The sequence below is a fragment of the Somniosus microcephalus genome, chromosome 21 (assembly GCF_052327205.1).
Source record: "Somniosus microcephalus isolate GS21.2 chromosome 21, FLI_Smic_1.0, whole genome shotgun sequence".
NCBI lineage: Eukaryota > Metazoa > Chordata > Chondrichthyes > Squaliformes > Somniosidae > Somniosus > Somniosus microcephalus.
In genome coordinates this window covers 56,392,099-56,416,441 of record NC_141007.1, presented here as the reverse complement: position 1 = coordinate 56,416,441, position 24,343 = coordinate 56,392,099, and the positions used below count along the sequence as shown (strand labels likewise).

Genomic DNA, 24,343 nt, shown 5'->3' with positions numbered 1-24,343 from the left:
GGTCAGGTTGTTGTGCACAAGTTAAACGTGTCAGAAACCACAACGTGAGCATGTGAAGGCATGTTATAGATACAAGGGCGATCACCTGGCGAGTGAATGCCGGTTTCTGGAGGAAAAGTGCTACAAGTGTGGGAAACAAGGACACATAAAACGAGCTTGCAGGGCAAAATCACCTGTGGAGGAATCCAAAGCAAAAGGGGGAGGACAGCAAAACCAAGGGAGAGAAGTGAAAAAACATGGAGCACACCACATCAGCGGGGAAGCTGAGGAAGAAGAGGACATGTTCATAATGTACGGCATGTTAGAGAACATTCCAAAAGTGGCTACTATCACATTGCAACTGACAGTAAATGACTCTAAGGTGAACTTTGAAGTGGATACAGGGTGCGACGTAACCATAATGAACAAGGCAGAGTACTCAAAATTGTGGAACCGTGCAAAAGTTCCAGAGTTAAAGCCTTGCTCCCTGCATCTTAAAACATATACAGGTGAACGAGTAGCGACATTAGGTACAGCTAAGGTAACTGTGCAACACAGGGACACAGTGGAACAGCTACCTGTAGCTATAGTATCGGGTACCGGACCAAACCTGTTAGGTCGGGGCTGGATAAAAGAACTTAAATTAGACGGGGGAGCAGTACATCAAATAGATGCGGACAAACAGTTGACTTTGCAAGAAGTGTTGAGTGAACATGAGAATGTGTTCAAGGAGGAACTTGGCACATTTAATGGCCCCCCAGCTAAGATTTATGTAGACAAGGAGGCACCGCCAAGGTTTTTTAAACAACGACCTGTGCCTTATGCCATGAAGCCAAAGGTAGAGGCTGAGCTTGACCGTCTATTGAGAGAGAACATACTGGAGCCAGTGAAATGTTCGGAATGGGCAGCTCCCATAGTACCTGTTTTAAAACCAGACAATTCGGTAAGACTCTGTGGAGACTATAAATTGACAGTCAATCGGGTGTCCAAACTAGAGCAGTATCCTATTCCCAAAACAGAGGATCTCTTTGCAAACCTGGCTGGAGGAAAGAAATTCACAAAGTTGGATATGAGTCATGCCTACTTGCAGATTACACTGGATGACGAATCAAAGAAGTATGTCACCATAAATACACACAAGGGCTTGTTTACATATAACCGCTTACCGTTTGGTGTCTCATCTAGTCCAGCTATCTTCCAGAGGACAATCGAAGGTGTACTGCAAGGGATTCCACATGTTTCCATCTATCTGGATGACATTCTGGTGACGGGAAGAACCGACCAGGAGCATCTGAGCACACTGAGAGAGGTACTACAGAGATTGGAGAGGGCAGGGTTCCGGCTCAAGAGGAGTAAGTGCACTTTCCTGGGGAATGAGGCAGTGTTCCTGGGACACAGAGTGGACGCCACCGGGCTCCATCCACTCAAGGAGAAGGTACAAGCACTGCAGGACGCCCCTGCTCCTACAAATGTGACTGAGTTAAAAGCTTACCTGGGACTGCTGAACTATTATAACAGGTTTTTACCAAACTTGTCAACTGTTTTAGCACCTCCTCACAAACTACTGTGCAAGGAGACACAGTGGCAGTGGGAAGAGGAGCAGGGGGTTTCATTTGAACAGTCCAAGAAACTGATGCTGTCGTCGGATGTGCTGGTTCACTACAATGCAGAGAAAGACATCATTCTCTCTTGTGACGCTTCACCTTAGTTCTTTCACACTGCATGGAAGATGGAACTGAAAGACCAATAGGGTTTATGTCCCGAACTCTAACACCAGTGGAAAAAAACTATTCCCAGTTAGACAAAGAGGGGTTAGCAGTAATGTTTGGGTTACAGAGGTTACACAAGTATATATATGGCAGGAAGTTCACCATATGCACCAATCATAAACCTCATCTCTCTTTTCAATGAAATGAAAGCAGTTCCACAGATGGTGTCACCCCAGATCCAGAGGTGGGCCGTGACGTTGAGGGCATACGAGTATGTCATCGTCTACAAGGCGGGCAAGTACCATGGGAACGCAGATGCCTTGAGCCGTCTTCCACTGCCAGGCACACCTATCCGTGCAGCTCCAGAGGACAGAGTGTTGATGTTGGAGGACACTAACACAGCACTTGTGACTGCAGAGCAAGTAAGAACATGGACAGGTAAAGATCCAGTACTGTCTAGAGTTCGAGAATATGTGGTGAGGGGATGGCCACAGCATCCGGAAGGGGCTGACTTCACACCCTACAGTGTCAGGAAAACAGAGCTGAGTGTGTAGGATGGTTGCGTGTTGTGGGGCGCACGAGTGATTATTCCACAGCCAGCATGACAGTCTATCCTAGAGCAACTACATCAGTGTCATCCTGGGGTCTCGTGTATGAAAGCCTTGGCTAGGAGTTACTTGTGGTGGCCAAAGCTAGATGAGGAGATAGAAAATCTAGTCAAGACATGCAGCACTTGTCAGGAACACCGGAAGGCACCAGCAGCGGCTCCTCTCCACCCCTGGGAGTGGCCGGATAAACCATGAGAAGATTGCACTTAGATTATGCGGGTCCGTTCATGGGGAAGATGTTCCTCATAATCATTGATGCACATTCCAAATGGATGGATGTTTATCCTGTAAATTCTGCTTCCGCCACTACTACTATAGACTGCCTGCGTCGGAGCTTCAGTAATCAAGGGGTACCAGAGATCGTGGTAAGTGACAATGCCACTTGTTTTGTGAGTACAGAGACAAAAGAGTTCTTGAGAAAAAATGGCATAGTGCAGGTGACCTCGGCCCCATATCATCCATCCTCAAATGGACTTGCGGAGAGAGCCGTACAAACATTTAAAGAGATGATGAAAAAAAGTGCAGAAGGGAGTTTAGCAGCCAAAGTGTCACGGGTTCTGTTCAGCTACAGAATAACACCTCAATCCACCACAGGACTCTCTCCTGCTGAGATGTTATTAGGTCGTAGACTACGCTCCACTCTTGGCCTTGTCCACCCAGACCTAAAAAAGAAAATGAAAAACAGACAAAACAAACAAAAAGAGAACCATGACAAAAGAACAAAGAGCCGAAGTTTTGGAGAAGGAGATGCGGTCCTTACCAGGAATTTCAGTTATGGACCCAAGTGGATTCCTGGCTTCATAGACTCAATGACCGGTCCCGTATCATACAAGGTCATGTTGGGTGATGGTAGGGTAGTACGCAGACATGTAGATCAGATACTTACCAGACAAAGGGAAATTGAAATGAAGGTTCCAGATGCAATGGCTGAGGACAGGTTTGCCCCCAGTTGTCCAAGTGCATCTGTGGTGCCACCACCAGGGACAGAGACCATTCCACAGGAACCCATTCGTCAAGAGGAAACCATCGTTGCAGAGTCAGATACTCCGAGCACTGCTCAGGAGCAGCTGGTGGCTTCACCACAAACAAGCAGAGACTTTACTGTCAGACGTTCACAAAGGTCTCGCAAGCCACCAGAGATTGATACTGACCTGTTCGATTTGTCAAGTATGGAACATGGTGAATGGAGACTTCTTATGTGACCCTTAGGAATGGTTGTTTGTTAAGAAATTCATACTGAAATCTTAAGGGTGGAGGGATATAGTAATCTGGGATGTTATGATTAAGGTTATCCACCAGGTGGTGCTGTAGCCAATGCTGCTGCTAAGGTCAGGGGTTGCTTCCTGTTAAGGTCAGGGGTTAGCTTCCTGCTAAGGTCAGCAAAGGTGCAATGCCTGGAAGCAGGCCTGCCTGGTTGTCTCGCAGTCGTTCAATAAAGCACTCGTATTAATCCTCATACCTCGCCTCTTCGAGTTCCTTGTCTCCCTACATGGATTTATCACACCCAAGATTCCCCCGTGACAGTAAGGGAGCCAGCGTCAGCAGTGCAGAAACAGGGAACCTGTGCACTGATGCTGCTCTCTTGTGATCTGAATTGAACAAATGCTAATGTGAAAGTGCCTTACAGCTTCCGTATATACAGGTGCACACAAATGCTCTATTTTGCATTGAGCCAAATGTAAATGAATAGGATATGATGAAAACTTTCCTACAATATAAATTTGCATACATGTAAGTTACATAGAGTTTGTTTGACCATATATGGAATTTCGTAATGCTGCGTTTATATTAAAGAACTGCTTACCGAAGCAGGTGTTACTATAGAAATCATTTCATTTAAAATGAGGTGGGGAGGGGGGTCCTTAATCAGTTAGATTCTCTTTAATGTAACAGTATATGAACAAACCTGTGTGTGCACTGTTGATGTAAAGTCAGAGTCCGTGACTACTGAAGCTGCTGCTTTCCCCAGTGAATATGACTACTTCCACCTCTGAGTGCAACCCACTTTGCATTTCTAAGGCCAGGCTGGAATCCCCTGTTCTGGCCATGTTACCTGTCCCCAACAGCATGAAGGCCACTTTGTTTATATTCAGTTTGTTGACAACTTTGAAAAAGTCATTGAAAGAAAACTGTACATAAATGTACAATCAATGTTGCAATTCAGGCACTTATAACAGCTCAGTTTCTGCACTCAATAAGCTAATATTTGGAAGACAAATACATTTGCAAATTGCGATCAATGCAAAACAGTGAATAAAATTCGTACTAGGATTCAAGAATGATCTCAGTTTTCCCATTAGTCCATGCAATAGAGTTTGGCTTACTTAATTTTCTTAATGTTCTTTTCACAGAGACGGATGATAATGACAATGGGATAGATCTCCACCTCATGTAACCGCCTCACACAGTCCAGACCAAGTTCCAGTAGGCAGTGGACATTCTGTAATTAAACATCATGGAAACGAAAGCAATTATTTTCAGGATTTTCATTCAATCAACTTTTCAATCAACTTTTCAATCAATCAACTTAATCCAAATTTATATTAAAACCGTTGTTTCAGATTGAAAACAAATAAATACAAATTACAGCCAGCCCAACAGCAAATGTCGATTAGAATTTAGGAGGGCGCTCCCAATAGCTCAGCTAGTTAAGGCAGTGAGTAGCAGAGCCATACTGACTTGGAAGATCCCAGTTAAAATCTCTGGGCTGAGCTGAGTTAACTGATGTCATTGGAGGCAGTTGTAGGAACTTTGCAATTGGCTCAGGGTAAGGAACTCAGCCAGTGTTTCCATTCCTGAACACTATCCAGTGACTCCAGCTGGAAATATGCGTTTGTTGATGTCAGTTGAAAACAGAATTAAGCTTGGCCGTGATGCACCCCCAGGTCAAATGGCCTGCCGACATTCACTGCCTAGGCTCACAAATGAAAAAAACGGCCACTTGGATGAGGTATTGGAGGGTGTCCAATACCTGTGAAACTGTATCCCAAGAAGGAAGAGAAATTACCTTCAGGAGAGAAAGGGTTAAGGGAGATGGAAAAAGAACAAAAAAAATTCACAAATGAAAAAGAAAGATTATGTGAATGAAAATTAACTTAGAAACGCATCACAAAGCTTTCCCCATTAACTCAGTGGTATACACACTGCCTACTGCTTTACTGAGCCATATGAACCAGAAAGGTTCGAAGGGCCTACTCCTGCTCTTATTTTTCTATATTTCTATGTTTCTATGAAAGGTCTCAGTTTTTATCCTTGGCTATTCCAGAGTTCGTTAATCTCAGCAGCGGAGTGCTTCAATTGGTATCAGTGTCACTAGGCTAGGAAGGGAAACATCAGATAAGTTTTCCACTCCTGTTAATTATCCAGTAAACCTTCCTTTGCCTTTTCACCTTCTGGGGTGCTGGCTTGAAGTTAAATAAAATTAACCTGATTAACTTGCGTTTTTCCTCCTCGGAAGATTAAATGGAGTTCATGTTGGGTGGCGTACATATTATCTATAGGAGTTGAGGGCTTGATGGGACAAATGGACGTTACTTATCCTGTGGTTTCTTTTGTTCTTAAAACAACCGTGGATAGATAAAACACACCAATATACCAACAAACTTTGGTAGTTTCTGTGGTAGAGCATTGACCTGATTTAGAAGCTCACAAGTTTAATCTCATCTTCTTGTGATACTCATATTTGTCTTCCACAATTCAGTAAGCTTTGCCAATTATTTGACTAACTCACTAGATAATAAACACAAGGGCAATGGGAAACACAAGGGTAATGGGAAGAGTAAAAAGTGGCAGTGCTGAATTGTTAATCCTATTTAGCAGAAGCACTCCCCCTCATCTACTGGTCATGAAGTAGATGGAGAGAAACCACAGATAAAGAAGGGATATAATGGGAAGGGCAACAATGGGAGAGCAAAAATGGTAAACAAAAAGCCAGTGAAAGAAAGAACACCAAAACCCAAATTAGTTACAACAATATGCATGAAAGCACCAATATTACCTTAGCAACTACAGTCTCTACTGCCTTCCGTGTGTAACAGGAGCGAAGTGAGGTCTGTACTTCTGTCACACCCAAAATATCGCCTTTTTTGTTTTTCTCGGAATACTCAGTATTGTTCAAGCACTCTAAAATAAATAAAGATTACAAGTTCTTATTGAGTATATATAGACTATTATGAGCGAGTACGTGAAATTTACAAATTAAAGGAACCTCTACCATATATATCTAGATTTTAGACAAATATTCAAATATCTTTGAATCTGCAGCTGCAATATGCAGTTTCTTTCAGATTGGGTACTCCATGCATATATGTTGGGGTTTACTGTAAAATTCGTGTGCTTATCAAGATGCGGAATGTCAGTGAAATGAAACACTTTTCGACCTACTGTCTACGCCATGCACTCTCAGATTAGGTCTCGTCCAGGTCAGGTCGAGAGTAAAATCTCCTCCATTGATTTCCAGCATTGATGGAAATTAAAACAAAGCCTAAAAGCATAAATGTCTCTTGTCTCAAAGAACTCTTCACTGGAAATATAAAACAAATCATCATTTCTGTTTCTTTTCTTCAGCAAATTGTAATATATTTGTGACTCTTACCAGATTTACACTTTTCATACTCTGTTAGGTCTTTCAGCTTCTCGAGCACAATTTTTCCAATTCGCGTGGGCGCTATGATCACTGGCCGCAGAGATGGTGGGTGGCAGGGCCTGACTAGTGAGTACGGCATTAAAGTAAAGCAATTGCCAGCAGGCTGGTCATCTAGAATAAATTATGTTAAAATGTTAGAAATAGAAGCAATAATTGTGATGTGTACTTTCCGGATTCAAATGCAAAATATAAATAATAAACTTAATGAGTGGCACTGTGTGCTAGTTCTGGTACCCAGCTCGTGCTCATGATATGAGGGAGCATCAACTAATATCCGATGAACCCAAAAATGCCATGTTCATGCCATCTGGAACGTCAGATTCTTCACAGAATGAATTGCAGCCAATAGAGGAAAAACTGTACATTTGCAGTTGCTCTCTACTGCAAAAGGCTAGGGATTTTAATAGAAGTGGCAATCTTGTGCTCAAATTTGATCTTAGCCAGCTTATATTAGAAGAGTTTTACTGCATGGTCAAATCACCATTTGAATGATGATCACTTAAAGACTTGCGGTCCTGATGACGGCGAACTGGCAGCGTTTGTTGTCATTTCGCCTTTGAAACTGACCACAACTTTAGGATTTAGCGTATGCACAGCCTAACGTGGAAATCCTGAAGTTGCGGTCTGTCATTCACTGCTCCTCCACAGGCTGTGCTGTGGGTCCCCCACCCCCACCCCCACAACCACCACCAACCCCCACAACCACCACCGCCCCCCCACCCCACCCCCGCCCCCAACCACAGAGCCGGCAATCAATGTAATCTGTCAAATCATGGAAACTGGCAAATACTTTGGCTCTTTCGCGGTAATACCGCTGTTATAAACCCAATTAAATTTTGACCCTTTTGGATTAGGTGTAACTGAGGGTTCAACAGCGTATTGACTGCTAAACAAAGGTTATGGCCCTGAAAAACTAATTTTAATTTTGTGGGGTGTCAAATTTATCCATTTTAATAAAAATTTAAAATTTAAGAAACTTAAAAAAAAATGTTTTTTATACGTTTGTTCATCTTTATTTCAGCTTGGCCTTTTCCCCATGTGAGAGCCCCAATCTTTGTTTTGCTCTCTAACATTTTTAAAAAGTTAGAATCAAAGGGCGCAAAATTCGGTTATTCCTCGTTTGGGGGCAGTAACCGAGTTAAGGCTGGACATTTAGCGCCCGGCGCGGAATTACTGCCCCAGCCACTAAATTCGGCTTACTGCCCTGCACAGTAAGTGGAGCGCAATGTCAGGCGCTCCACTTCCTGGTGAGGTGGTAACCGAGGTGATGTCGGGGCGTGATCGGCTGTGCTCCGCGAACGCCCCACCCCTTCAGTTAAAGGGGAGGGCTGTTGCGCACTCTGCAGGGCCTCCGATGGTCCACACTAGGCCACCAGGGCGATGTGGTGCCATGGCAGCAGCCCGGTGCCGAGACACAGTGTCGGGTGGTGTGCTGGCAGTCAGGAACACACCACAGAGGGCCGACCTGGAGGTCGGCCAAATAAATAAAATGGCGCCACGGGTCACAGCCGCACCTCCCCTTTAAATACCACCCAGTGAGCGGAGGTCGGCCCGGTTCGCGAGGCTGGTGCTGACATCGCCCGCGACAGCCTCGCGGGACGCAGCTGAATTTCTACCGCGGGGCGGTAAGGGGCCGCAGCGGGGCGCTAAGGGGTTGCAGTGCACGGCAATGACGTCATTGCCAGTAGCGCAGTGGCCTGGGGCGCTTCTGGTGGAAGCACACTGCTATCGGGTAGTGCCTCAGCAATGCCCCGCCAAATTTCTCAGGAGGCACTTTTTTCGCCCCCCCCCCCCCCCCCCCCAGGCGATAGGCTCTTTGTGCCCCATTAGCACCACTAATGGCAGGCGCAAAGGAGCCAAATTTCTAGCCATTTAAAGGAGCTTACCCACTACCTGGTTCGCTGTCTGTGAAAATTCTGCATTGTGATTGGCTGCTTAGACAGCTTGATGACGTCACAGCAGCTCGTGTTAGGGATTCCCCATTAACTTGCGTCGATTTCAATTACGCTTCGGAAAAGCTGAACTTCTCACTACAGAGATCGCGAGATCTTTGTGGGACGCTTACTTCGGGGCCAGCGGCAAACGCCTTTGCTTCGCCGCTGACCGCAAATTATGGGCCATTATAAATGAAATGGTCACAACCTGTTATGATAAGAGATCTACTTTAGTCTGTGACAGCCGATTCTTACCTTGTTCTTTGTCGGGATTGATGGTGCCACAGTCGAATGATAACCAGAGTGGATTTCTCTGACTTTTATCAGTGCTGACTATGCGCACAAGTTTATTTTGACTTGAAGAAGTTGATTTCCGATCTCGCTGGAAAAACAAGCACGGCACAGAGTATTAGGAAAGAGTAGGCATGACACCTGACCTGAAACACAGCAAGTAATGTATCTATATTTTTAATGAGTTAAATGATTCATGTGATGAATTATTGTATATATTAAATGGGTGAAATGACTTAAGTAAACAGTTAAGCCAGTAAGGCATCTGCCTCACTTACACTGCACAATGTTATGTACATATGTATATGTATGGAACATGTATGCCACCAAGAGACGTGAGACAAACACTGCTCCTCAGTCACCAGCACAGCTTCTCTCAGTCCTCAGCTTCTAGTATTCCAGCCCCAGTGGTGCAGCGTGGCATAATTTTCCTAGTTCATATAATTAATATGCTTTTTACACCGAGACCTATGGCTTGTAATGCAGCCGTTTGGAGGTTGAATTAAATATGATTGTACATGCATCATAGGTGTTATTTATTTATTTATTTATTTTAAAAGGCCAAGCTCAGGAGAAGGTTGATTCAATCACATATACTCTATATCACATCTTCCCTGTACCAATGCCCATCTGTTTTACCCACCATATATGCAAAAAAAAACATGCATTGTGTGAAGTAGCACTTCTAAGTACAGCTGTGGAACTGCCCTGCTGAAATCCAGCACTGTAACGCAGGCAGCTCCATCCAATCCATACACTGGGCCCAGATTATGGAGCTGAGTCTCAGTATAAAGAACATAACATACAAACCGAACTGCATCAGAAGAACAGGAACTGTTTTATTATTGTGTGAATTATTAATGGGTTTCCAATCTATCTTGGAAACACTCAGCAGGTCAGGCAGCATCGAGGAGAGAGAAACAGTCAACGTTTCGGTTCAACCTGAAACGTTAACTCTGTTTCTCTCTCCTCGATGCTGCCTGACCTGCTGAGTGTTTCCAGCACTTGCTGTTGTTATTTCAGATTTCCAGCATCCGCAGTATTTTGCTATTGTTCCAATCTATCTTACACTCTTTGCTGATAAAATCTCACCATTGTACTGGTGAAGGCCCTTTTAAAATTATCTTTGATTAGTATATTACATTTCACCTTTTTAATTGATGGAATCTGTCGAGCCATGTTCTGAATCATCCCAATCAACAGCTGCTGAGCCCTAAACAGAAACAAGACACTCACACTTACATCTTTAGCTGACAGAATATTGATAAATAAGTTTCTTCAGAAGCAGGAATCCTGCATGATTTCCCCCTCCTTAGCTGAGGCCAATTGCAGCACGCCTGACTGAAATGAACTAACTCAGCATAGGTCAGGAATTGAACCTGGGACTTTTCAATCTGTGTGGTTCCCAACAGCATTGGGGTAACTAATACTACAAAGATGGTTTAGAGAGGGTGCATCATTTTTTAAACTTATGTAGTCCATTCAAAGTCATTCTAGTTTTTCCACAACGTATTGACTTCAGTATTTAAATTAATAAGCCCAAGATTACTGAGGCTAACTGTAATGCTGCAAGTGCCACCTGGAAGAAATTAGTTAACTCAGTACAGAGTAATAATTAAACAAAGAACCTTCTGGTCTGTATGGTTCAGTTATATGTTGGTTTTACCAACTGAACCATTGGGCAAGCTTTATTTAACACTTTTATAGCTTTGGCACCTGACCAATGCAGTTGGGTGCTGGGGTGCAGAAACAGGTTGGTTGGCTTGTAGACTAGGTCAGGTTTAAGCTTTCGATGTCCCCAGGCCATGCAGTATATGATATAATCTCATCAGTAAATTCGGAAACCCTAAGTCAAGGAAGACAGGCCTAGAAATTCAGTTAGGGGCGCCCAGCTCGCCTGGGCGCCGGAATTACCGCTGCGCGCGGAGCCACTTGCGCCAGCGGGATATTCAGTTTCAGCGCCCCAAGTGGAAGCCGGCCGCTAAACAAGGGTTTCGGCGCCCCACTTGGGGCGCTGAAACTGAATATCGGCGTGCAAAGTGCCGCAGCGCCACCCGCTGCGGCACGGCAGCCTGCGGTACTGCAGGCCTTCCTCTCACTCTTAAGGGGGAGGTGCCTGCAACAGCGCGATCCCCGCTCGCGAGTGCCGGCAAATGAACCCGGCACCAAGGAGAAGTGCCGGGCTCTCTGGAAACAGCCGGCAATGCCGCGGGGGGGGGGGGGGCGGGTGTAGGAGGCCGGGGACGGAGGTACGGGCAGGCGGCCGCCGAAAAAGCGGCCGGCCGCACCTCCACCTTAACTCGCCCCACTACCGGCACAGGTAGGCCCCGTGTACCGGTCGCTGTTTGCAGCCGGCGCGGGGGAGGCGGCAGCGACTAAATATGGCCAGCGGGGTGATAGCGGGGCGCTGCGCACACCGATGACGTCATCGGTGGCGGCGCAGCGCTACTGGCTAACGCCGCCATTAGCGCCCCACTAAATATCGCGGTAGGTTTGCACAGTGGCGCAAAAGCCCTCTTTGGGCGCAAACTGGTGGCGCAGGCCACTGAATTTCTAGGCCACAGTCTTAAAGCACTATTTCAGAGTAATGGGAGCCAGATTCACAGCATCATTCCTCACAGGCTAAGTCCCCGATCTTATACAGAGAATAAGAAGAATTAGTGTGTGAGTCAACCTGAGTAATTCACCTCCTAGCAGCCGATTACAAAATGAGCATAACTGTTCTCTTATGGGATGCTAATGTATGAGACAAAGGGAAAATAATTACTAGAAAAAAATGGAATAAAAATAAATATAAGGGGAAATGTTGCGCTTTGGCCCTCCCTGTGCAGAACCAGACCCACCAGGGACACAAGTCAGAGATATTCAAAGGGCAAACACAAACGTTTCTTGCAGCAAAACATGTTAAATCGTCCAATACTTTAGAGCATTAATGCACAGTGTCACTGAGTGCAGGAGCACAGACTTGATTTTCCTAGAAGGGAGGCAGCAGGGGATGTCTGACATTGGCTCAACATCACTTCATCAGAGGAGGCAAAAACCAGGAGCATAGTTATCGCAGGCCATATTTGCACAACTCCCAGCGACCAGCTAGTAAGACACCAAAATTTGCAAACGTGATGTGTATAAAAATGATTTTCAGCATTTTAAAAATTTGCCACAAATGCTGCAATGCTCTAAATAAAACACATTTACTGTGGTTCAGATCACAAAGACTGGTTTGCCAGTACCGAGAGTATCATCAATGTTACATGCTTACCGGTAGTAATTTGGAATAGTACCACCGTCCTTGTCAACCATTGTGTTGGGATTCACTCTGAATGTTCTCCACTCACTACTGCCTCTGTGCACGGTGTCAGTGACATGCAGGATTTCATTGCATTGGACAGTAAATCCACCCAGGGCTCCACTTTCCTTATCAAATGTTACATTGACTCGGATGTAGAATGAATCACCAGAGGTAACAATCTTCTTCTCAATATTTTCCACCAATGTTTGGTAAACTGATTAAATAAAGCACAACACAACATATATTCTGGGTTGGCTTGCTTTCTTAGACCACAGCTTAACTTCAACATAGACGTTTAACCGAAGATACAAAATCACAAGAGGTTTAACATTTTTAACTAAATTTAACTGTGATACTTCAAGCAATATTGTATTAGAAGAAAAATAAATACTTCAGATCAAATAAAGTATGAAATTTAAGCAACACCGTCTTCAACATGTACCAGAACATGCAGGACTAATATTTAGATATTCCTGATTCACTGTCATATATTTCTAATTTTTTCTGTCTGGAGAAAAAAACATAATTAGAACAAATAATTTGGTGTGGCATAAGATCCTGTGAGAAATGGCAAAAAGATAAAAGTTAAACGCTCTATATCTGAATGCACGCAGCATTCCTAACAAGATCGATGAGTTGACGGCACAAATAGATATGATCTGATCGCCATTACAGAGACATGGTTGCAAGGTGATCAGGGCTGGGAACTGAATATTCCAGGGTATTTGACAATTCAGAAGGATAGACAGAAAGGAAAGGGAGGGGGGTGGCTTTGTTGGTAAAGGATGGGATCAGTGCAGTGGTGGGAAGTGATATTGGCTCAGAAGATCAAGATGTAGAATTGATTTGGGTGGAGATAAAAAATAATAAAGGGAAAAAGTCTCTGGTGGGCATAGTCTACAGACCCCCGAACAGTAACAATACTGTTGGACAGAGTATAAATCAACAAATAATGGAGGCCTGTAAAAAAGGTACGGTAATAATCATGGGTGATTTTAATCTCCATATTGATTGGACAAATCAAATTGGCCATGGTAGCCTTGGGGAGCACATAGAGTGTATCCGGGATGGTTTCCTAGAACAGTATGTAATGGAACCAACCAGGGAGCAGGCTATCTTGAATCTGGTACTGTGTAATGAGATAGAATTAATAAATGATCTCATAAGTAAAGGATTCTCTAGGAAAGAGTGATCATAGCATGGTTGAATTTCAAATTCAGTTGGAGGGTGAGAAAGTTGTATTTCAAACCAGTGTCCTGATCTTAAACAAAGGCAATTACAATGGCATGAGGGCAGAACTGGCTAAAGTGGACTGGAAAAATAAATTAAAGGGTAAGACAGTTGAAATGCAGTGGTGGACATTTAAGGAGATATTTCATAAGTCTCAACAAAAATATATTCCAGTGAGAAAGAAAGATTTTAAGAGAAGGGAGCACCATCCATGGTTAACTAAGGAAGTAAAGGATGGTATCAAATTGAAAATGAAGGCATACAATAACCACTATGCCATACGTGGGCAGCATGGTGGCATAGTGGTTAGCACTGTTGCCTCACAGCACCAGGGACCCGGGTTCAAATCCGGCCTCGGGTGACTGTCTGTGTGGAGTTTGCACATTCTCCCCGTGTTTGCGTGGGTTTTCTCCGGGTGCTCCGGTTTCCTCCCACAGTCCAAAGATATGCGGGTTAGGTTGATTGGCCATGATAAAAATTGGCCCTTAGTGTTAGGGGTGATTAAAATACGTGGGGTTACAGAGTTACGGGGATAGGGCTTGGGTGGGATGGCTGTCAGTGTAGGGACTGGGTGCTAGGGTTTGGATGATCAGCCATGATCTCGTTGAATGGCGGAGCAGGCTCGAAGGGCTGAATGGCCTACTCCTGCTCCTATCTTCTATGTTTCTAATGTTGCCAAGATTGGTGGGAGACCAGAGGATTGGGAAATTTTTAAAAACCAGCAAAGGATGACTAAAAACATAATAGAGAGATGAATTATGAGAGTAAACTGGCAAGAAACATTAAAACAGATAGTAAGAGCTTCTACAGGTATATAAAAAGGAAGAGGGTAGCTAAAGTAAACATTGGTCCCTTGGAGGATGAGACTGGGGAATTAATAATGGGGAATGGGGAAATGGCAGAGACTCTGATCAAATATTTTGTATCTGTCTCCACAGTAGAAGACACTAACAACATTCCAATAATGGATAATGAAGGGGCCACAGGGAGGGGGGAACTAAAGACAATCACTATCACTAAGAAAATAGTACTTGGTAAAATAATGGGACTAAAAGATGACGAGTCCCCTGGACCAGATGGCCTCCATCCCAGGGTCTTAAAAGAAGTGGCTGCAGAGATAGTGGATGCATTGGTTGCAATATACCAAAATTCCCTGGACTCTGGAGAGGTCCCAGCGGATTGGAAAACCGCAAATGTAACACCCCTATTTAAGAAAGGAGGGAGACAGAAAGCAGGAAACTATAGACCAGTTAGCCCAACATCTGTCATTGGGAAAATGCTGGAGTCCTTCATTAAGGAAGCAGTAGCAGGGCATTTGGAAAATCATAATGCAGTCAAGCAGAGTCAGCATGGTTTTATGAAAGGGAAATCATGGTTAACAAATTTGCTGGAGTTCTTTGAGGATGTAACGAGCAGGGTGGATAAGGGTGAGCCAGTGGATGTGGTGCATTTGGATTTCCAGAAGGCATTCGATAAGGTGCTACATAAAAGGTTACTGCATAAGATAAGAGCTCACGGAATTGGGGGTAATATTTTAGCATGGATAGAGAATTGGCTAACTAACAGAAAACAGAGAGTCGGGATAAATGGGTCATTTTCCGATTGGCAAACGGTAACTAGTGGGGTGCCACAGGGATCGGTGTTGGGGCCTCAACTATTTACAAGCTACATTAATGACTTGGATGAAGGAACCGAGTGTAATGTAGCCAAGTTTGCAGATGATACAAAGATGGGTGGGAAAACAAGTTGTGCAGAGGACTCAAAGAATCTGCAAAGGGACATAGACAGGCTAAGTGAGTGGGCAAACATTTGGCAGATGGAGTATAATGTGGGAAAGTGCGAGGTTATACACTTTGGCAGGAAAAATAAAAAAGCAAATTATTATTTAAATGGAGAGAGGTTACAAAATGCTACAGTTCAGAGGGACCTGGGGGTCCTTGTGCATGAAACACAAAAAGTTAGCATGCAGGTACAGCAAGTAATCAAAAAGGCAAATGGTATGTTGGCCTTTATTTCAAGGGGGTTGGAGTATAAAAGCAGGGAAGTTCTGCTACAACTGTACAGGGTATTGGTGAGACCACACCTTGAGTACTGCGTACAGTTCTGGTCTCCTTATTTAAGGAAGGATATACTTGCATTGGAGGCAGTACAGAGACGATTCACTAGGTTAATTCCAGAGCTGAGGGGGTTGACTTATAAGGAAAGGTTGAGCAGGCTGGGCCTATACTCATTGGAATTTAGAAGAATGAGAGGTGATCTTATTGAAACATGTAAAATACTCAGGGGGCTCAACAAGGTAGATGCAGAGAGGATGTTCCCCCTCATGGGGAAATCTAGAACTCGGGGGCACAGTTTTAGAATAAAGGGTCGCCATTTTAGAACTGAGATGAGGAGGAATTTCCTCTCTCAGAGGGTTGTAAATCTGTGGAATTCTCTGCCCCAGAGACATTTAAGGTGGAGATAGACAGATTTTTGCAAGATAAGGGAGCGAAGGGTTATGGGGAGCGGGTGGGGAAGTGGCTTTGAGCCCAAGGTCAGCCATGGTCTTATTGAATGGCGGAGCAGGCTCGAGGGGCCTAGTGGCCTATTCCTGCTCCTATTTCTTATGTTCTTATGTGAATTTGCGTACTTACCACATGTAGTGTAATTTGTTGCCCAAGTGCCGGAATTTTGCTTAAAAGGTCAAGACAGCCATGAATAGGATGGTTTCCGAGTGGAAACAATTCACTTGCCCCAACAAATCACTTATTTGAACTATATGGTCCCATAAATATGGTGAAAACATCCCATTTGTCCCCATTTTAATTCCCCATAGCCTGTAAATTCATAGAGCAAAATCGAGTTTGATGTGGCTGGTGTTGGAAGAAATAGTTTAATGGCTGGGGTTAAATAAAAACTATGAAAATGATTCAGGGAGGGTGGTGGTCATTTTGAAATGCATGGGACCAACATACAATGCCAGTCAAATCCTAGACTTAAACTTGTGATTTTCTTTCTTCCCAATCCATCTCTGCTCCGGAGTCTTTTACATTGCTGTAGTACAGATTTAAATTTCAGCAATCTGGATGAGTAACGTTTGTTAAAAAATACACAAACACTGCACTGAAGGTCTTATTTTTCCAATATCGTCATTATGTTTCTATTTCCAGCTTTTATACTGCCATTCCCCTCCACATGGCCTCTTTTAGCTGACAAACTACTCCCGGCTGTAAATGCTATCTCCAAGACTGGCACCAACCTTGTTCCACAGTCAGCGAAAAGGTATTCCAGATAGAAAATATTGATTATTATTAGTTCCTTTCCCCCAACCAAATATCACCTTCACTGTCACATCAAAATTCAAAAATGTTATTTTTAAACACCAAATTAAATATATGGGCGGTTTAGTTTATGAATTTATTCTGTTATAATTCCACAGCACAGCAATGTGATAATTTACTGGAGACAAAAAAGTAACTGGAATTCATACTTTTGAAGTGTTTTACCATCTGGATTCTCTTATACAAGCAATGTTATGGAGAATTGCGATTAATTCAAACACTCTTTTGTTTCATTCTAATAATTTTGTGAATGTTTTCATTTAACCAGCTGATAACGTCACTAGAAACCGTGGTTTGGAAAAGTTACTGAGCAGAGTGGATTAACTGACAATAATTCCACTTTCCTACACTGCTCGCTGCAATAACTCAATTAACGAGCAACCCTAATAATCTTCTCACTATTCAAATTGAAATAACAAAATCACAACAACAGTACAAAATATCCAACATTAATTAGTAATCTTTATAACTGATTTTTTAAAAGGGCCCAGCGACTCCCTCTTATACTTTGTTCTTAATGGTTGTAAAATGTTATTAATTTAATCTTTTTTGTAATCATGGATGGCGCATTTGAATATGTTTGGAACACATGCCGCATAGTTTGCTTCATATCCTAGTGACTGTTGGATTAATAGCACAGTATTTATTCCATTTGTTGTGGCACTCACCCTCTCCCTTGCGCCTTATGGTCAAACAGCACATCCCTTTAATTTGCTTCAAGGTCCAAACAGCCTCCTCTAAACTGGCATCCTCTAGTATGGTCTTCTTTTGCTCTCTGCCATTATATTCCACCTGTAGATTCATCAATATAAGTAGTCTTCAAGAAAGATTTCAGTTCTTTACAGCCAAACAATTACCTTGTTCAACATAACATATGAACATTTATACCACTGTTTTTGAATAAAAAGACTTCTAATGGAAGTCAAGGGATGGATCTGAAAATGGTACAAGTAGGGAATACCAGTGTATTATAGTATAATCGAGTATAATAGAGTCTCATTATAATGTGGTGTTTGGAACCCAACCAGAATCTGAGGGACATATTGTAACCAAGGTTGGATATTGGGACACAGCCAGAATCAGTGGGACATGTTCTCACCAAGGTCGGATATTTGCTGAATGTGCATTTTGTTATAAAACGTGAATGATGGTATGGAAATGTTTGACATCACCTGAGAAAGTGGTGCAACAAAAGTGAGAATAATTACACAAGTGTGTACAACATCCCGATGACTGTCACTTTATTTCATTGACTTATTGTCACTTTATTTCATTGACTTATTGTCACAAATGAATTACAACATGAAGATGTGGTCAATCTCAGCATTTCAGAAACAAGTGAGAACTTGTATGAGCATTCAGGCATGTGTTAAAATGCGAGGTGGGGAAAAGGATTGAATTTCTACTCCTGCTGCCATTAGAATGTAGTTATAGTTGAATTTTTTTCATCCTCCTCCGCTCCTGAAGGCACTGACTCACTCCATGGAGCTTCAGGGTGATGGTTGCACTCTGGTACCTCGCCCATGTAGCCATTATTCATATGTCATCTTGAATAATGAGTGTTGGCAGACTTCTAGCATCCAGCATCCACCCACACGTGCATTCAATTGCAATTGCATTGTATAGCATGGAGCTGGACTCCTGGCTTTTTCCCTTGTCTAACTCTCGAGGCGCTGCCATTAACTGTTGTGACCCTACTGCCAACCCAGCTAACTCAGCACAGCCTGAAGACTGAACCCAGGACCTTACTTATCTCTGTGGCTCAGAGACAGAGGGGTAGAAACTAGTTATTACCGCACCCGTTTTCCAGACGGCTATGCTCTGCACCCCAAGGACACCTAAAAAACGTCTGCGGCGTATTGGCTTTGGATGATTTTAAGATGGCAGCTGAAAATAGGCATCAGATCCTTTGCCTAGAAACATGGAAGATAGGAGCAGGAGTAGGCCATTCGGCCTCTCGAGCCTGTTCCGCCATTTAATGAGATCATGGCTGATCATCCAAATTCAGTACCCTGTCCCTGCCTTCTCCCCATATCCCTTGATCCCTTTAGCCTTAAGAAATATATCTAACTCCTTCTTGAATATATTTAATGAATTGGCATATGCTAATGATGGGCCTATCACCTGCGTTAGATCTCCTCTGAGAAATTGGGCTGGCCAGAGCGGAGCAGGCACCAGGTCAGGTTTCCCAGGCATGGATAGGGCCGAGGAACTGGCCATCATCGAAGAGGTAAGTTTTAATATTTGATTTTTAAATTCATGCGGAGCCAGGAGGGGTGGGTGTGCTCCTGCCAGATGCACAGCACTCCTGCTGACTTCTGCCACTGTTCTCCTAACCACCCACCACCCCCGAAGCCCAATTGCTGGCCACCCAGTTTGGGGGCACATTGAGGCCACATCGCTACCTTCACACCCAAAACCAGGCGCCGATGAATTTCTACCCCCCAAAATTTTACTTATGAGCTATCAGAGTGCCTGAAACCAGTAAAATGAAATAAGTATTCAAAATAAAAATGTTTGACTTCATATATCATTAACAAAAATGATATTATTACAGAACTACTTTTACCCCTATTTGTAGATCCCTTCCCACTACACAGCATTTCACAGCCAGGAGGGTGGGCTAATGACTCATTCCAACATCTCTTGAAGGAGTACGAGCAAGAGAAACCTTCCCATAACCTCTCCCCAGTGGTAGGACCAAGGCAGGGAGCTCACCGTCTGGAGAACTGAAAGTGCAAATGTGCACTTTACAGTTAAATGTCATCAATGTGCTGTGTCACACACAGTCCAGGAATGTAATTTTACACAAATGGAAATCAAAAAACATCCTTTACACATACAGAATACATTTTAATGGTCAGCAGTAGCATATAGAATTCAACTAAAGTTCAACTACCATGAACCACACATTCATAAGATCGAAAAAAATATCTCAGCAGCGACAGTAAATTCTAAGTCTTTCTTTAACTTTTGTGAAAGACCATCATAAGGATGACACTTGAGTTGTGAGTTATTTGGTTTCTCACAGGGGTTAAAGAAGCACTGCATAGCTCCCTCACTTTTGATCTGTCGTCTGTGTAAACCTGCCACTCCAAGCTTTCATCTTGTTTCAATAACAAAGTACGCAGACCAAACATTTTTTGCAGCATGTCTGAAAGCCTACCATCATGATCTGAGATCCTGGCTCAAGGCCACTGTTACTCGCTGGAGAGGCAGATTTGATTTTGTGAATGAAAACCCCAGTTGCATTCCCGCCAATGATTTCAATCTGATCCAGGATGCTGTCTCCATTGAATTCAAGTAAAGATATTCTGCTCATTAACTTCATTTGCGGAGGTCCTGGTGGGAAGGGCCTGTGGCAAAAAAAAATCACAAGAAATTCAGGAATTAGATTTGATTCTAGTGGAAAGTTTCTGAATTTGTTACTTTAATTTCCCCTTCACTTATATTGCACGATTAAATAAACCCCCCAAAATATAAACAAGTATATAAACCGTACTGTTGTCAGATATTTTCACTTTCTCAGAATGAGGGTAATGCCTCTACTAAGGAAACCAAAATGACTTACATCATGTGAGATGCTATGGTACCAGATAAAGTCAACTATGTAACTAGGCAACACTTGGGATTATTTTTGTAAAAACTGGACAATATGGTTGGGGTAACGGTTGACCCAGATATATTTGGAGATGTTCCTGTTGATCTCCTTTCCCTTTGGCAGTCTCTCTCCTCCAACTCCCCACCCAATTGGCAGGAAGCTGGTTAAAAATGATTATTTTGTTTGGAGAGGCTGAATATAATGTTTACTGAAGATATGATCTATAAATCATGGTGGAATTTGCAAAGTCAAATTATGTGACCAAACAAGACTTTAAATAAATAGAGAATCTGGGAGATGTTCATTACTGGCACGTCCTGTTTCCCCCCATATTGAAGGCTAGATTGTGTGCTCAAATCCTGGTGGACCTTCTAACTCAAAGATGAGAATGCTACCAACTCAACCAAGCTGACACATTACCAGTAACAATGTTATCCCACAGTTATATCAGCACTGTGGGATAACATTTATTGCTATAGAAGTTACCACAGATTTGACATAGACACCATTGCAACCTTGATCGAGAGGACAGAGAGATGGATCACACTAGAGCACAGGCCTTGTGTTGATGGACATAAAATAAATACGTTTGGGCAGTCTCTAGACAAGTCTATGGTACAAAACCATGTATGATACAACTATATCACTTTGGTTAAATAGCTGTAAGGATGAAGAGAGGGTGCAGAATATTCCTCTGAGATTGAGGATTAAAGCGTCTTATCCAAGCAGTGATAGGGGGAGATTGGGGTTGGGGCAGGGAGTGGGGGGTTATGAGACCTATACTTATTGAGTGCTTGCTCCTATAACTCTGTTGAAAGCAGAATTGTTCTTTGCCTCTCCTCAGCGATACACAAGAAGAAATTTGAAAAATACATCGAGTCTACTTAAGTAAATGAAAATGTATTGTTTACCAGTCTTGTTCAGATGGTGGAGTGGCTCCAGTCATAGATAATAACGTTTGAGTGGATGACTCAGGCTTTTTGAATGGTACTGAAATGAATTTGACACAATTTAGATATGATTTACGCTAATGGCTGAAATGTTACATTGTATTTACAAGCCTCAGTGCAGTTTCTCTAATGTAGAAGTTGAATTGCAAACTTGAAAAGTATCGTTAAATGTTGATAATTTAATTAGCTTTAAGTTGAATTGTAACTAAGTTTGTGCACCCACAATACGGTGAATGCTTTCTTTGCAACCTTTGGCCAGACAACTGGCTCTAATATTACTGACTTTGAAGATGCATTCCCACACTACTCTGATATAATCACTATTAGTTGTTATTCATTGAAATTGTCAGTTTAAATGTTGCAAAGCATGGCCCAAAAATATCTCTGAAACTGGTGCTTCATCTCACACCCACAGATTACACAAGTTATCTGGAACTGTTAAACATACATCAATATATGGGCAGTGCGGTGTTAGTGCAGAGGTGCATTGCGCCATGAAAGGATGTGGGTTTGAGCTCAAGGTTCCTTACATGATCTTTATAAGTTTCCACTCGAAAAGCTGCTAAAGAAGCTTAACTCAGTAGGCATCCATGGTAAAACCCGAATATGGATTAGGAACTGGCTGAAAGAAAGGAAGCCAGGGAGAGGAACTAATTAAGGTGGTATCAGGGTGGTGAGATGTACTGAGTGGAATACCCAAGTGATTGACGCTAGGGCCCATGCTATACCTAATCTACATAAAATCGATTCAGAAACAAAATGCAATTTGGTAAAATTGACAGATAAGAAGGAAAGGAAGAGTTTATATTTATATAGCACCTTAACATATCTCTCAAACAGTGCTTCCCCAAAGTGCTTCATATTACAATGAATTACTTTGAAGGGCAGTCACTCTTGTTACGTGGGGAGCAGGAGGGGTGGGGGAGGCAGACGAGTCTGGTGAGGGAGCCAAGGAACTACAAAAGTTGCTGGTGAAAATTTGCAAGTGGACAGAACAATGGCAGATGAAATTCAATGTGGATAAGTGCATGGTGAAAGAAAGAATGTGCAGCCCACTTAATGGATATTGCTGAACTAGCTGAAAGAGATTTGGGAGTAATGGTGGACTCAAGAATGAGCATGCCCAATTATTGTGGAGCAGAAATGAATAAAGCTAACAGAAAGGTGCTGAATCAGATGGGACCTTAAAAGAGGTAGATAATATATTAAACAAAATAGAAACGTTAAATTTGGAATTAAAAAGAAAGATAAATCTTGACTGCAAAACAAGGGAGCATAGTTTTAAACTAGTAAAAGTCAAATTCAGGACAGATGTCAGGAAGCACCATCATGCAACAAGTAACAGTACCCAAAATAGGCTTCCAGATAGGATCGTGGAAGTAAAAATTCTGGAATCACTCAAGATGAGGGCCTAGAAATTCAGTCGTGCCCGAAAACAGGCGTAAGGTGGGTGGGGGGGGGGGGTGGCGGGGGGTAGTTGGTGGTGTGCACTACACTTGCCTGTTCATGTGGTCCCAGTGGGAAGAGGTTACAGAGGAGCTTATTGACAGGAGCTTAGCTCCAAGGACATGACTGCAATGCAGCAAAAAGTTCATGACCCCACCAGAGCTATCAAGGTCAGAATCTTAACACTTACCTCTCTTACTGCCTGCTCACACATCCACCATCTCCAGCCTCACTACTCACAAGACTCTCCTCCCCCACTACCCTTCACTCTCCTACAATCACTGCACAACATTTCACTCCACCTCTTTCTCCCTTGACCCACACACGCTGCGCTTCCTACTCTCACCACTATTGCAACCCGTACTTCCTCTTACATAAAACATACAAACTATTAGAGCATGACAGACACATTCTCTAAACACCTCAGAAGGATGTCACTAAAACACTCCCTTCTTTCTTGCAGGAGGAGGTCTTTTGCACAACATATGACAGGGGGCCATGACTGGAGGAGGTCAAGCATGCCTGCACATCCTTTCCCTGTGGAAGAAAACATACTGGCCATCGCGGGCAGGAGGAGAGTCGTGGCCGTGGCGTGTGGCAATGCTGAAGGAGATGTCATGCAGGGTTTCTTCAGACCTTATCCTCTTTTTCTATTCCTACTTCTATGTCACCCTACACACTCCTTGACAAACTACAGCTGCTTTCAGCATCTATTCATCTCTCCCTGCTTTCCCTTCAACTAAAACCTAATTTTCGTCCCTCTCTTTCATTTCAGGTGCTGAAAATGTTGTGCCCCCTGTGACACTACAGGAAATGGAGGCCAGGCTTCCTGAAGATGTAGTGTCGCTTCAGCTGACCCGAGCATGTACCAGTTGAGAGATTGGCACCAGGCATACCTTAGAAGCTAGGCTAGAGGATGGTGAATCACTGGCCACAAGTGTGCAGGACCTAGGGCAGGGAATAGAACACCACAGGTGCCAGCTCGCCAGAGGGCGAGATCACACGCTAGCTCTGCTGCCGAGAACAGATGCAGACTTCAAGGGCCCAGGCTAATAAAGAAGACTGATGGGCATGCACCGGGAAATGCTAGATGCACTGGGTAGCTGCCAATGAGCTTGCACGCAATGGCTCAGGGTATGGAGGAGTCCGGCTCCACCTTGTGCCAGGTCTTCGCACAGAGCATGGAGATTATTCTGTCCAACATGGAGTGAGTGATCAGCTCCATAAACATGACAGTGGGGCCTCTGCTGACAGCTTCCATAGCAGCTTACACTACTGCCATGGAGGATCAGACAGCCGCCATCTTAGCTCTGGGGGCTGTTAGATCTGTGTATCTTGATG

General features: G+C 43.4%; 1 protein-coding gene across 1 annotated transcript in view; it reads right to left on the bottom strand.

Annotated features, from left to right (window-relative positions):
• card14 (caspase recruitment domain family, member 14) overlaps positions 1-24,343 on the bottom strand; it is a 75,762-nt gene that overhangs the window by 4,998 nt on the left and 46,421 nt on the right. The window contains exons 12-20 of the mRNA XM_085963684.1: positions 21,518-21,596; positions 20,172-20,361; positions 17,674-17,797; positions 12,426-12,669; positions 10,316-10,379; positions 9,131-9,257; positions 6,891-7,052; positions 6,294-6,418; positions 4,621-4,736 (exon numbers count right to left, since the gene is read on the bottom strand). Coding sequence (XP_085819810.1) covers positions 4,621-4,736; positions 6,294-6,418; positions 6,891-7,052; positions 9,131-9,257; positions 10,316-10,379; positions 12,426-12,669; positions 17,674-17,797; positions 20,172-20,361; positions 21,518-21,596 — 1,231 coding nt within the window. The remainder of the gene's footprint in view (positions 1-4,620; positions 4,737-6,293; positions 6,419-6,890; positions 7,053-9,130; positions 9,258-10,315; positions 10,380-12,425; positions 12,670-17,673; positions 17,798-20,171; positions 20,362-21,517; positions 21,597-24,343) is intronic.